Below are 13,525 nucleotides of genomic sequence, written 5' to 3' on the forward strand. Positions count from 1 at the left end.
TTAATTATAGAAAGAATTAAATCACAATCATTCAAAATGTGTCTATAATGCCTTGTATTTGAGATAAATTTTGAACGTTTGGATGCCTTATATTACAGGATGGAGGGAGTATATAATTTTCCATTTCCTTATTTTCCACTCCAATTCCAATACAAGAATATGACTGTATAACTTGGGGTGTTACTATTACTAGATGATTACGGTTTGCTTTCCCGCATACCGCAGTACATAGGTATAGTGAATAGCCAAGATTTTGGTGAAAAAACTTACTATATACAAGTATTGGTTTAGCTTGTCTCTACCGATCCAAACGGAGCCCAAGTCAATAATTTATCAGGCCAAATCAAAAATAGAGTTCACACCTCCACCTTAGTTCGACTTCATCAACTCGTCCAGACTTCTGCTTCGTGTTTGTCGTTATTCAGCAAGCGGCAAGCCGCAGCGTGGCGTCGAATTGATTGAGTGGTGTGCGCGTCGCGGGCACGGCGGCTTACTGCACACGGGCTGAGGCGATGCGGCTAGTGGGCCATTGTTGCACTTTTGGGCTATTGTTACACTTTGGGTATTATTATTAAGATCCTGTGACCCTATATATTGCATTGCATAATTTTTTTAAGTAAGGGGGTGTTTGGATACGAGGTGTTAAACTTTAACAGTGTCACATCGGATGTTCGGATGCTAATTAGGAGAACTAAACATGTGCTAATTATAAAACTAATTGCAGAACCCTGTGTTAATTCGCGAGACGAATCTATTAAGCCTAATTAATCCATCATTAGCAAATGGTTACTGTAGCACCACATTGTCAAATCATGGACTAATTAGGCTTAATAGATTCGTCTCGCGAATTATACTCCATCTGTGCAATTAGTTTTGTAATTAGCCTATGTTTAATACTCTTAATTAGCATCCAAATATCCGATGTGATGGGTGTTAAACTTTAACAGCTGGTTGCCAAACAGGCCCTAAATTTCACCGGCGGCGCTTCAACTTGGTCCGAGTTCTCATGCTGTACCAGCACTTTCAAAATGCACGTAACGATCCTTAAACTTGTCCCAAGTTATTATCCCGGTCCCGATACTTTCAAAATGCACATAATAGTCCCGTCCCGAGATCTCGTTCACATTCATAAACTTGCCCCGGGCTCTCATCTACTAAATATTTAAGTGAGATTAGAACTCGAGATAAGTTTAAACAGCACCGGGGAAATTTACTCTTTTTTTTAACTTTACAATGAATACCATAAGTTAAATTCGCTACGCCACTGCCGCAGCACACAGCTCCATCATAAATTAAGTTGGAAACTTGTCGCTGTTGCATGTGGGGTTGCAAGGATACTCGCAGCCAATCTCTCTCACCACCTGGTTTTGGCTCCTACCAAAGTACCAGTCCCCAACAGCCTCCACCAGTGTCTGCTCAAAAAAAAAATCAACTAATCAAGAAGTTTCAATCCAAGTAACACACCAGAAAAGAGGCAAGAAGAGCATCATATCTGCACTGAAAACTTCATTACTTCACTTCAGTTATTCAAGCTCACCTTGTTTCCTAGCCTTGGGGAGACTGGATGGTTCCATGGTGAGTTATCGAACCATGCCTGGCAGTGGGTGAAGCATGAATCGATGAACCAGCTGCAGTTGGTGTTGTCCTCGACAGCCGTGAGGCCATCCACCATTTCCTTCCTGAATTCTGCAAGCAAACGGCCGGACAAATTGAAACATATTTTGTTCTGCGTGCTTCAGTTCACAAATGAAGAATAGCCACCACCAGACCAGATGGAATACAAGGAAAAGAAAACAGAGAGATTGTAAGCCTACCATTGAGCACTTGTATCTGTGAGGAGTTGCAGCTGCGAATGTCAGCTCTGCAGCGGCGCCATGACTCATCAGGAGAGGAGCTGTCTGTCGCAACAACATTCTGTACCTGCACAGGGATCAGGCCATGTCTGAGCTCCTACTCTACCTTTGAGGTAGGAATTGGAAATGAAGTTGAAATGGTAGAATTACTGTACCTGCCAAGTGTCGTAAGCAGAGTTTACGATAAACGTGGGCGTGCTGATGCTCTTGATAATCTCCGCAGGAAAGAAACACTGGATGATGACATGGGAGCAAAAATACTAATGAATTAACTTACCAAGCGAGCAGATCGATTTACAGAGTAATGTAACATACCTCTGTCGGATCCTTGTTCGCTAGGAGGCAGTCCTTGGGCAGAACTTTAGTAACATTCTGGAGGAAGAAGAAAAAGAAAAGGAAACAGAAGAACGCCGTTAGCACGAACCTCCAGATTGATGGAGTTTCTTTCTTGAGTAGCATGAACTTGAGTCGAACCATGTCATGTGACACTGATATCAACGGCAGACACTAACCTGAAGGTGAACGACTCCATTGTACACAGACCGCATGTGCCGCTGCCCTGACAAATCCTTTCTGCACGCACGCCGCAGTACAAAGCATTGAGTACAAGTGATGAGGATCCCTTCTCTAACGAATCCAATTGCAGAGTTGATGGATGGACTCACGCGTCAAGGAAGAATCCGGCATCCGGGAGGCACTTCACCGAAACCTCCTGAGGAAACCGCGCACGGAAATTGTTGCAGTGCAGCAGCGTAGCCAGACCACCAGCAGAGCATCCCGTCAGCAAGGCCTGGAAGGCGACAGATCACTTCAGAGTTCAGTCGAGTTGGGTTCGTCAAGGACGATGACGGATAGCGTGAAAGTGATTTGGCGACTGGCCTGTTTGGAATGGGCGAGCCCTTTCTGCATGAGCTCGTCAAGGACCGCCTCCCAGATGCGCCGGCCTCTGAAGAAGAGCGTGCCGTTTCCATCCTCGTGTTGGGAATCCCCAGCGAACGATGCCCCGTCGCAGTATCGAACAAACACTCTGTTCCAGCTGTAGAAATCTGCTCATTGCACACACATACGTGTGCGCGAAATGGGATCGGTGAAAGGTACTACACGATTCGAGACCAAAAGAATCATGTGTGTGTGTGTGTGTGTAAGAAGACCAACAAACAAACAGATGTGCACGTACGTACCGGGGTTCAGTACCGGATCGTTGCTAAGAATCCCGGTGAAGTTGATCTGTCTCTGCATGAACTTGGATGAACCGAAGTCGGTCAGGGTGCGGCCGGCGCAGCTGCGCACGGTGTCGCACCAGCCTCCCCCCTCGAGATGGATGAGCCAGCTGCGCGATCCGGCGCCGGAGCCCGGCTGCAGGTGGTACCCCGGCGGGCTCCCGTCCAGGCAAACTGCAGCCACGCTTCGCCAACGCATCTTCTTAGACTCTTACGCAACAATGCGGCAGCATGACATGGCACGCAATAATGAGTGATCGATCGGAAGGAAGAGGATATGTGACACGGCGTACCGGCGCCCTTGTCGTGAGCGGCGGCCAAGAGGGTGAGCTCCACGGGGTCCGGCGGCGAGGAGCCGGGGTGCCCGCGGCGGCTCGTGCTGCGGCTGGCGCTGGGGAGGCCGAAGCCGGCGACCAGGAGGAGGAGGAGGAGGAGCGCGAGCGCTGCCGCGACGGAGAGCGCGATCCAGGCCGCCGCGGCGCTGGTGATTCGTTGTGGGCGCTGCGGCGGCGGCGGGAGGAGCGATGACCAGAGCCCATCGTCGGTGGCCATCGGGAGGGCTCTGTAGACTCTCTCTCTCTCTTTCTGGACTAGAAGCTGTGCGCCACAGCACTACACGCTGCACTTAATAGCGGACTGGGCTGGAGTAGAAGCGAAGAAGCAGACAGGGCGTGGCGTGTCATGGATGGGAACTGCGACGGATCGATGTGCCTACGAACGAGACCGCAGGTTGGGTGAGTAGGCATATATCATTCACTTCCCCTGTTTAGGGCTCCTTTGGCAGGGTTCCGGCTTCGACTCCGTGCGCTTACCGAAGCACGGAGGAGCCGGAGCCGCACCAAACGGCATCGACTGCGGAGCCGTTTTTTGGTACATTTGGAGGAGCAGGAGCCGTTTTAGATCTATATGGCGAAACCCAAAAAAGTAGCTCCGCGGCTCCGGCTCCAGCTCCGTATGAGGAGTCCCTCGCGAGGAGCCCTGCTAAAGGAGCCCTTAATTTCTCTCTATTCTACCACACTCTCCCTTGTCTAATCGATCGAGACCTCTCAGAAATGAATCGGAGCAATATGCCTTGCTTGCTCGCTTACGTTCTTTCTTCCTCGGAAAGTACACAGCCAGACGTCTGCCACCCGCTCACGGCTCTAGCTCTTTCCTTGACAACGGCCTGGCCTGGCCACGCTGCTGGATCTGATGCTGCTGGTGCCTGTCTCTTTCTTCGTTTCGCTTGGTGCCTTCCTCGTTGTTCATTCGCGTCAGCAATCGTCATTTTTGGCTTACATCCGTGCCTACTGTACGTACACTTGTTTTTTATTTTTTTTGCGCTAGGGGAGAGCTTTATTGATCAAGAGAGGTCTTCACACACTAGAGTGTCAATACACTCTGGAAAATGAGCGAAATAAACACAACTTCTACTCGATCGGATGGTTAGATGAGCTAGCTCATGCGCTACTTTATTCTGCTCTCTCCCTATCTTGACAAAGCAGAACACTATGCAGATGAGCACTCTCCTTCAAGGCATCGAGGATTAAAGGTGGCACCAAAGATCTGTCTGTACCTCCAGACTTGAGTTTCTCCAGCACCGACGAACAATCTGCTTCTAGTATCATGTCACGTTCAGGCCACCTTGCTGCCAATCTTATTCCTTCCAGGCACGCCATGGCCTCCGCCTCTTCAGCATCCCTACAGTGAAACAGCAGGCGACCATGATGGAATCAGAGAAATGTTCGATTCGCCATGACGGATATTACTCCATGAGCCGACATGCGAATTTACATGACTGTTTGTCTACTGCTGGCGTAGGCAGTCGAACGCTTGCGCCAGAGTGGGCGCGAAGCGAGTGATGTTAATGCGCACGCTCTGCTTATCGAGGTAGAACTCGGTCATCTTGTCCCACCCGCTGCGGTGCACGGAGTCCGGGTCCTTGATCGCCGGGTGCTCTGGCCCCAGCATCTCCAGCAGCGTGCTCTCCTCCGCTCTCACCTCGTAGTCGATGTACCTGAGCCCCATGTCCTTCGCCGGCAAGCCGAACTCCAGCGTCGCGATCACGTCCATCCTCCCGTACGGCACGACCTGGACCAGCACGCCGCCCGGCGGCAGGAACACCAAGTTCGTCAGGCCCGCGCCGTGCACGCCCAGGAGCACGTCGAACGAGTTCGCCGTCCGCGCCTGCTCGTCCACGGTCACGTCGCGCCGGAAATCCACCGCCACCGCCTCGAACCCCGCCGCCTCCGCCGCCCGCAGTACCTCCTGCTCGTTCATGATCCGGCGGCTGTGACCCCGGTGGACCAGCAGCAGCCGCGGCCGCTTCTCCGGCTCCCGGACCAGGCTCGCCGGCGCGTCGCGCGGGAGCGCGTAGACCTCGCGCATGAACCGGGTGAAGTCGTGCGTGGAGAGGGGTCCTCCGGGCACCCATTCCGGGAAGATGCTCAGGCCGTTGTGCTGGTGGAGCCCCACGGTGACGTGCGGGAAGCACCGGACGTGCTCGTCGCCGTCGAGGTTGACGGCGTCGTACTTGGACAGACCCCGCAGGATGGTCCTGTAGGCTTCCGGCCACCATGGCTGCATGTTGGTGATCAGGAACTGGACCTCGCCGCCGTACCGCCGCGACGCGACGAACAGCGGCACCAGCACGTCGCTGAAGTCGTGCCAGAAGTTGCCTGTGAGCCCGCCGAGCGCGAAGATGACGGCCGGCACGCCGTAGGTCACCGTGCACGCCGGGGCGGCGGCCGGGCCCTGAAGCTGCGCAACGGTGACGTTCTTAATGCCGGGCATGGTCTTGCGCGAGTACGGCAGGATGCTCCACTCGTGGCGCTCCGACGAGGCGGTCGGGACGAGGAACACCGACAGGGCTGAGCAATTGATCCGGACGTCGCCGTCGACTTCGCAGGTTTCGGAGTAGCCGCCCTTGGTGTTGTACACCACAGTGCCCTTCTCTGCTGCACAGGCCAATGCAACATTTACCGTGGTTAATAGTCAACATTGTTCTTTGTGAACCTGAGCTAGTAAGATTTCCTCTATACCCAATCTGAAACAGAGCATGGAAATTTGGTCAAAATGGCAGGAATGCGCTTACCTGATCCACCTGAACCTTGGATCTGCACGCCCGAAGTGACGACTGTAGATTATGCAACAAGCAAGAATTTATCGTCAGTTTGTGGGCTACAGATATAGGAAATGAAGCATATAGTTGTTGGGACAAAACCATACTGGTGGTAGAAATCTAAAGCTGACATACATGTTTCACCAGGACCTTTAATCGACGGTTGTGCGACCGTAGTGGCAACTGCAGATCAAGCAACAAGCAAGAACCATTGCCATCAGCTCATGAAGGATCCCATGATCTACTTTTTCGGATGACCAACGCCTTTTACAATCAGCGTATTATCATTACAAGAGCACATCCGAAAACAAAATTTACAGTAGATGCACGGACACACGGTGTTGAGGTGAGATTTGTTACCATTGAGGCCGCTGATCGCAGCCTTTTGCGAGAAAACTAGGAAGGTGAGGAGCACGAAGAGGACGCCGACGACAAAGCCGACGTTGAGGTGGACGATCGGCGTCCAACTCTTCGTGTTCTTACCGCTCCTCTCCTTGCAGGAGCTCATCGCCTCTTCCTTCCTGCTGCTGCCTCCTGGTGCTGTGCCAATCGCCGTAGTTGTAGTAAGGACAGACGGCATCAGGGTTCAATTCGAATTGAGTCTTAATCTGAAAAATAAAATGTACTACATTGTTTATCCGAACGAGAACAGTTCCCGAAAGCCGATGCCAATTGAGTTTGCCCAAATGCACGTTGTTTGATGGCGTAGCTTTGACTTTAACAAGGCCTTGGATTAGTTTCTTTCTTTGATCGGGCATGGAGTAAATGCTTCACATGAGTACTGAACCTGATCTTTCCTTTTTACTACAGTACTACAAACTACTACCATGGTATCAAATACTACATCCGTATTAAAATATTTGTCGCAGTTGACTTTTGATCATGACGTTTGGCCATTCTTCTTATTTAAAAAATTATTATAGCTTACTCTAACATTGCAGGTATTTTAAGTATAATTTATCTTCGTACATTTACAATAAATTTTTGAAAAGATGAATGGTCAAACGTCGCAGGAAAAAGTTGACAGCCATAAATATTTTAATACCAAGGAGCATGTGGTTAGAACTTAAAACCCAAAAGCCAGGAAGCCACTGTTGCGATCTCGAGATCGGAGCCCCACCTAGTTGAAACTGATCTAGATTGAAGCAAAGGGATGCGTGCCTTGTTAATTGACAAACTGTACACTAAAGTCTAAATGTCTTTCAGACACAAAAACTACTCCGTCCTTGCTATGTGAAACTGGCAGGAATGTTATAATCATTTTCAACCACAAATTGTAGTGAATCTTTTTTAATAACTTTCAATTATCAACGCCTGTAATCGATGATTTTTTTGGGGGAAAAAATAAAAGACGGGTGGTAGCACCGAGTTTGGCTGGGCTCCGAGGCGCTCTAGCTCCTCTGTATGCGTACTGTAGACGTACTGTAGTGAGAAGTTACTTTCTCTCTCCCAAGCAAAATGAACTAGAAAACATTAGAAGTTGGTGAAGCTACATTTTTTTAGCTTCACCGGCTCCGACTCCGGCTCCCAGGGTGCTACAATACTGGAGCCGGAGCAGCCCGAAGCCTGTTCAAAGGGCCCTTAGTTTCTGGCGAGGTCTCTCTCATCTCCGGGCTTAGTCTTGAGGCGGCAAGGATCAAGCAATAGAGACCATGGTGGAGCGGCGCGCGCGGCAGGAATGGGCTTAACGTGGGAATTTATAGTCTTATGAACAAACATGATGACTTCTTTTTATCTTTAAATACTATTTATTGCGGAGCTACTCCTCCCGGAGCACTCCTTTAGAGACGGTTTGAGTGGCGCTATCCTCCATGCTGATGATGCCAACGACATTGCCACTTAAATTCGATAGCCTCAATATTTATCGATGGCTTATCTTAGTACTCATCATGGCAGCAACTCGTGAGGTGAGAGAAGGCATCGAGAAAAACATATAAGGTGAGAGAATGCATAATAGCGAGAAGATACGTTACGAAGCGATTCTTTTTTCTTTTCTCCTATCATAATTTCAAGTAGAAGAGGTATGTTGTATTTTATTCTTTTTGATTGAATATATCAAAATATTTCTTAATATTTTTTCAATCAATGTGGTAATTTATGTATCATCCTCTTATTAAAATATGGTGGTTTCTTTTAACGTTTTAACGTTTTGGTTCAAGAAGACAAATTTATGTTCATTTGTGTTTGCCATTTAGCACGTGACATTACACGTCGCACGAAAAAAAAAACGAGCCACTTTTTGTGTATAAGGGACCACTTATATATAGCGTGTATTCTACCACGCAAATGGTTCACCAAATAACGAACTATAGTATCGGATAACATGTCCTGAAACGCATGACGTGTGTCTCCGATCCCGGATCGATCCACCTGGCCCTACTGCCGCCTGAGGTGCTCCATGGCCTCCGCGAGCGTGAGCTTGAGGTGGGCGATGTCGAGGCGGACGTCCTGCCTGGTGAGGTAGATGTCGTAGAGCGCGGCCCATCCCCTCCGGTGCACCGAGTCCGGGTCCGTGATCGCCGGGTCGTCCGGCCCCAGCTCCTCCAGCAGCGAGCTCTCCTGCACGGTGATGTTGTAGCAGAGGTACTTGAGCCCCATCTCTGCCGCCGGCTCGCCGTACTCCACCCTCGCCATCAGGTCCAGCTTCCCCAGCGGCACCACCTGGATGAGCACCCCGCCCGGCGGCAGGAACACCTCGTTCGTCATCCCCGCGCCGTGGAGCCCCAGGATCGCGTCGAACGAGTTCACCAGCCGCGCCTGCGCGTCCACGGCCGCGTCGATGCGTAGCTCCGTCACCGCCACCTCGAACCCGGCCTCCTCCGCCGCCGCCACGATTTCCTTCTCGTTCAGGAACCGCCGGTGCGGCTGCCGCTGGATCAGCATCAGCCGCGGCTTCTTGCTGGGATCGGTCAGGCTCGTCGTCGCGCCGCGCGGGAGCGAGTAGGCCTCGCGCAGGAACCGGGTGAAGTCGGGCATGGCGAGGCGGACCCCGCCGGGCACCTGTTCCGGGACGATGCCGAAGTCCTTGTGCAGGCGGAGCCCCACGGTGACGCGCCGGAAGCAGCGGACGTGGGTGTCGCCGTCGAGGTTCACGACGTCGTACCTGGACATCCGGCGCAGGGCGAGCGCGTACTTGCCCAGCCACCACGGCTGGACGCGGTTGATGACCAGGAGCTGGACCTCGCGCCCGTACTGCCGGGACAGGTAGAAGAGCGGCAGGAGCACGTCGGCGTGGTCGTGGAAGACGTTGCCGGAGTACCCGCCGAGCGCGAAGATGATGGCCGGCACGTCGTAGGTCACCGTGCATGCCGGGGCGGCGGCGGACGGGCCCTGCAGCTGCGTCACGTTGACCATGTCGACGTGGGTCGCGCTCCGGCGCGAGTACGGCCGGATCTTCCACTCCCGGCGCTCCGACCAGGTCGAGGGGACGACGTCCACCGACCAGGCTCTGCCGCGGATGCGGACGTCGCCATCGAGCTCGCAGTAGTCGGACAAGCGCTCCTCCGTGCTGCACAGCACCTTGGTGGGCTTCTCTGTTATACGGCAGGAAAAAGAAAACGAAAAGATCCACCGAGATTAATTCAACATTTTTGTGAACGAGGGCTGACTGACTGTGCTTATTTTCACCCACATGAGGCCCAGTGTCCAAAAGATTTTCAAAATTAAATACTTAATTTTGTGACGTTGTAATCAAATTTGATCTCAGATAATAAGTAGTTCACCTCACACCTAAAATTTTGCGGTTTATTTAGCAAAGAAAAAGAATAGATGAAATCGAGCTTGATGTTGAAAGGCACAATTCCTTGTCTCCCACACATGGTTTGGTCCCCTTGTGCTCAATTTTTGCTTCCATCTTGCGACGAGTTTGGATTCACTTGAGAATTTGTCGCCTATTCATACTCAAATTTTTGGAACCATTCATCCATCCGATCTAATGGCCTACTGTCATCTCCTCATAAAGCCTTGCCTCTTCCTTTCAAATAAAACAAAAGGCCTTGCCTCTCTTCTAAGCCCCTCACTCACGTCCAAATCCCAATTTCAAACCCTTAACCCAAAACCCTAGCAACTTAGGCCCCAACCAAGCCAAAGCCATCGAGAGTTGAGCAAGACGCTTCGAGCGTGGACGATAGCAGCATAGCACACGTTGGACGGCAAGGAAATGCTGAGTGTGGAAGCTTCCTAAAAGGCTAGAACACCCTGAATGCTGAGTGTGGAGTAGTTTTTTTTTCTTCCCAAAAGTTATGAATTAAACAACGTAATAGGCATTCTAACCTGTTTCACTAGGAGCTTGAATCAGCTGTTTGTTCACGATCTGCTGTGCTTCCGCAGTGACAACTGCAGATCCATCAATTAGCAGCAAGCAAGAATTATCAGTCCATGGACTCCCAAGTAGGAAAAATACACAGTTGTTGGCACACACGCCTGCTTTGGGTGCATATAAGAGTAAGTGCTCACCAGTTTCACTGGTTCCTTCACTCAGCTGTTTATCCACGAGCCATTCTGCTACCGTAGTGACAACTGCAGATTAAGCAATAGGCACACTGTGCCATCAGTTCGTGTACTTCAGAAATGAACCAATAAGACTAACGCACAACAGATGTATGATACGGTGGTGGTGAGGTGAGCCGGTGGAACCAGTGACCCGTTAATTACCTCTGGTGCCGCTGGTCGTCGCAGCCTGCTCCGAGACGATGAGATAGGTGAGGAGCACGAGGAGGACGCCGACGATGAGGCCGACGTGGAGGTGGCTCTGCACCCAGCTCTTCATGCTCTTCCCGGCCGGCCAGCGGGCTTCGCCTAGCAGCTTCACTTCTGCTGGTGCTGCTGCTCGCTCTCTCCCTCTCGGTCAGGAGTTGTAGTTAAACCCCAGAGTAGTAAGCAACTAGCATTAAGCCATCTTGAGATCCGAGTCAATAATTTGTTTAGTACTCCGAATTCTATGTTCTAGGGTCAACTCCGATCCAATCCTGCTTCGAAGCTTCATTAATGCCCTCTCTAGCTTCCCTGATGAAAGGAATCTCTGCAGGCGAGTCCTCCACTCTCCTACATAATGGTCACTATACTCACTGACACTGGGTGTTAAACACGAACAAGCAGCATAACCTTGGGTTTACCACTGACCAACGTGTTCTTTGCGTTCTTGCCATTGCCACCGGAGTAGCTTCATTTTAAAACCGTGTCGACCAGTTCACTACTGATGGTACATCCATGCGAGTTATCACTAGTATATTCTACAGTTTTGATTTCGGAAAAAAAAAATAAAGCAATGCATAATCCTGTCCATGCGAGAGTGGCTGGCTTTCTTTTACTGCGTGCACGGCTGCCCCCATGAGCTGCGAATGAACTACCGACGGGGCAGGGCATGCGCCTAGGCTTTGAAGTTTGAAGCAGTAAAAGTAAACTGCAGTATGCGTGTCCCACGAACAGAATTGAGAAGTGCTGAAACATCACCGACGTTGGTTTCGATCCAGCTGCTTGGCCTTTGATTTCTATTTCCTCGTGATCTTGGAGACGGCGAGTTAAACTAAGGCTGCAGGTCGGCTAGAAGTTTGGCACCGTGTCTGCAGATCGATCGACGGTGAGATTTCACATGATACTGGCACTAGCAGCATGGTAATCGTACGGTGCAGCATGTGCGGTCAATGGCTGAAATCACGGAGGCCAGTGCAACTGAGCATCCGCGCGCGGAACAATGGCAGCGTCCTCGAGATCAGAGCTTCGCTGCACCTTGGAGCATCTGGCAGGTCGGAACCGCGGGAGGTATATTTTGGGAGAGTTGGAAGAAGGGTTTAGTGCAGCAACGGTTTCTGGCGATGGGTACAGCAGCCAGCAGGGTAGGGAGCCACCGGAGACGACGGAGGAAGGTAGCCCGGAGGCCGAACGGAGGCCACCGGCGTCGAGTCGTCGGGATCACTGTGCGGCGTGGCGCGGGACTGACTGATGACGGACAGAGAGAACGGTGTGTCGCGAGGAGAAAGACAGCGTCGGTCACATGGGACACGGAAAGTGGGCCTCTCTCTACTAGGCCTTCACAGGGCCACCGTGTTGGAGGAGAAAGACGCGAAAAAAAGATTCCGCTCGCGCGCTGGCTGTATTGGGATATTGGCCCGCTTTTGCCGGACACCTTTTGTTCACGACGGCTTTGTTGCGTGGCTAGGCTGGGCTGAAATTGGCTCATTATGGTAGCCACGGGGGACGGGCCGTTGCAACGCGTGGGCCGGCTCCTCCTTGATGACGCAAAACTTTTGTATTCGGCCCAAGTATCTCCGAGATGTTGTGAGCCCACGGACTCCACGAATGTGTGTGGTGGCCTGGTGGGCGCACTGAGAGAGAACAACGGCGGCCCAGCAGCCTGCGCAGGCGGCGCTGGAATCCTTTTTTCTTGTTGCCCAGCGGAAGCACGCCAGCACCCGCCGCGGCGCGCGCGCATTTATCTCTGCTCAGGTTGATTTTTTTATTTTAATCCTTTTTAATCTAAATGTTTATAAATAATCCCTTCCAATCTAGATTAGCAAGAAGTAGCCCTTTTGATTACGTCAAGCTTCATAGCGCGACTAATACTTGAGTCACGCCACATCAATAATGCGGCCAATATAACATGGTGGACGTGGCGCTGACATGGTGGAGCTAGTCACGCCATGACTCAAGACACAGTCACGCCAGACAACGTGACCAGCTCACGTTCAACTAGTTGCTGCGTGCCTGCACTCCTCCGAAGTGCATAAAAATACAGCACACTTTGCTTATTTCATTCCTCATTTTAATTAGCTAATGACCTTCTAAAGTCGTCAAAATCGGCAAGTATAATCTATAAATGTATATGTTCCATTTTAAGTGTTTGCACTCAAAAACATGATGTAACAAACAATAAATCTAATTTCTAATAGGCTAAGTGTTATTGATTGTCCCTGCGGATGAACTTTAGTTCTAACTAAAATTGAGGGGTCTTATGAAGGAGTTTATCGATATTAAAGATTTTAATCTTGAGCTTTCTTCCTGAAAGCAAAATAAGACAAGAAATAAGATTGACACATACCCATATTCACCCTCCTCTAAAGTCATGGGTGGAACGTATGAGTTATTGGTGGCTTTATTTTGCGGAGATCCGTGACGACAACGTCATCACCATGTTGTAGTAAATTATTGCTTTGATATTGTTTCAAGTTAATGTTTCTATAGCTGCTGATTCAGAGAAACTAACACAGGTAATTATGAAGATTTTCGAAAGGGGTCTCAAAATCTTAGTGCTCACTCAAGAATTTGACATATATCTTCCAGAAACAATGGAAGTGGGACCTGTGTGTCATAGGCTCTACCACAGTCAAAATGTGCACCCATGACTTTAAAGTAAT

The 13,525-nt window shown here is 50.5% G+C and overlaps 3 protein-coding genes across 3 annotated transcripts; all 3 read right to left on the reverse strand.

Annotated features, from left to right (window-relative positions):
* Positions 1–1,125: 1,125 nt before the first annotated feature.
* Positions 1,126–3,773, reverse strand: LOC101781228 (pectin acetylesterase 5). Its single transcript, XM_004968065.3, has 10 exons — positions 3,367–3,773; positions 3,035–3,247; positions 2,733–2,899; positions 2,519–2,643; positions 2,366–2,426; positions 2,169–2,225; positions 2,009–2,086; positions 1,815–1,920; positions 1,538–1,686; positions 1,126–1,412 (listed from the first exon to the last, which is right to left on the reverse strand). The coding sequence occupies exons 1-10, from the start codon at positions 3,623–3,625 to the stop codon at positions 1,293–1,295; spliced, it is 1,335 nt and encodes a 444-aa protein (XP_004968122.1). The 5' UTR covers positions 3,626–3,773; the 3' UTR covers positions 1,126–1,292.
* A 632-nt stretch (positions 3,774–4,405) lies between these two features.
* On the reverse strand, positions 4,406–6,728 carry LOC101762197 (protein O-linked-mannose beta-1,4-N-acetylglucosaminyltransferase 2). Its single transcript, XM_022827242.1, has 5 exons — positions 6,534–6,728; positions 6,309–6,356; positions 6,147–6,188; positions 4,847–6,009; positions 4,406–4,753 (listed from the first exon to the last, which is right to left on the reverse strand). Exons 1-4 carry the CDS (start codon positions 6,679–6,681, stop codon positions 4,859–4,861), a joined length of 1,389 nt encoding a protein of 462 aa, XP_022682977.1. The 5' UTR covers positions 6,682–6,728; the 3' UTR covers positions 4,406–4,753; positions 4,847–4,858.
* A 1,682-nt stretch (positions 6,729–8,410) lies between these two features.
* Positions 8,411–11,002, reverse strand: LOC101762600 (protein O-linked-mannose beta-1,4-N-acetylglucosaminyltransferase 2). Its single transcript, XM_012845911.2, has 4 exons — positions 10,827–11,002; positions 10,629–10,691; positions 10,446–10,508; positions 8,411–9,706 (listed from the first exon to the last, which is right to left on the reverse strand). Exons 1-4 carry the CDS (start codon positions 10,939–10,941, stop codon positions 8,550–8,552), a joined length of 1,398 nt encoding a protein of 465 aa, XP_012701365.1. The 5' UTR covers positions 10,942–11,002; the 3' UTR covers positions 8,411–8,549.
* Between the last annotated feature and the right edge of the window lie 2,523 nt (positions 11,003–13,525).

The sequence above is a fragment of the Setaria italica genome, chromosome V, assembly GCF_000263155.2.
Source record: "Setaria italica strain Yugu1 chromosome V, Setaria_italica_v2.0, whole genome shotgun sequence".
Lineage (NCBI taxonomy): Eukaryota > Viridiplantae > Streptophyta > Magnoliopsida > Poales > Poaceae > Setaria > Setaria italica.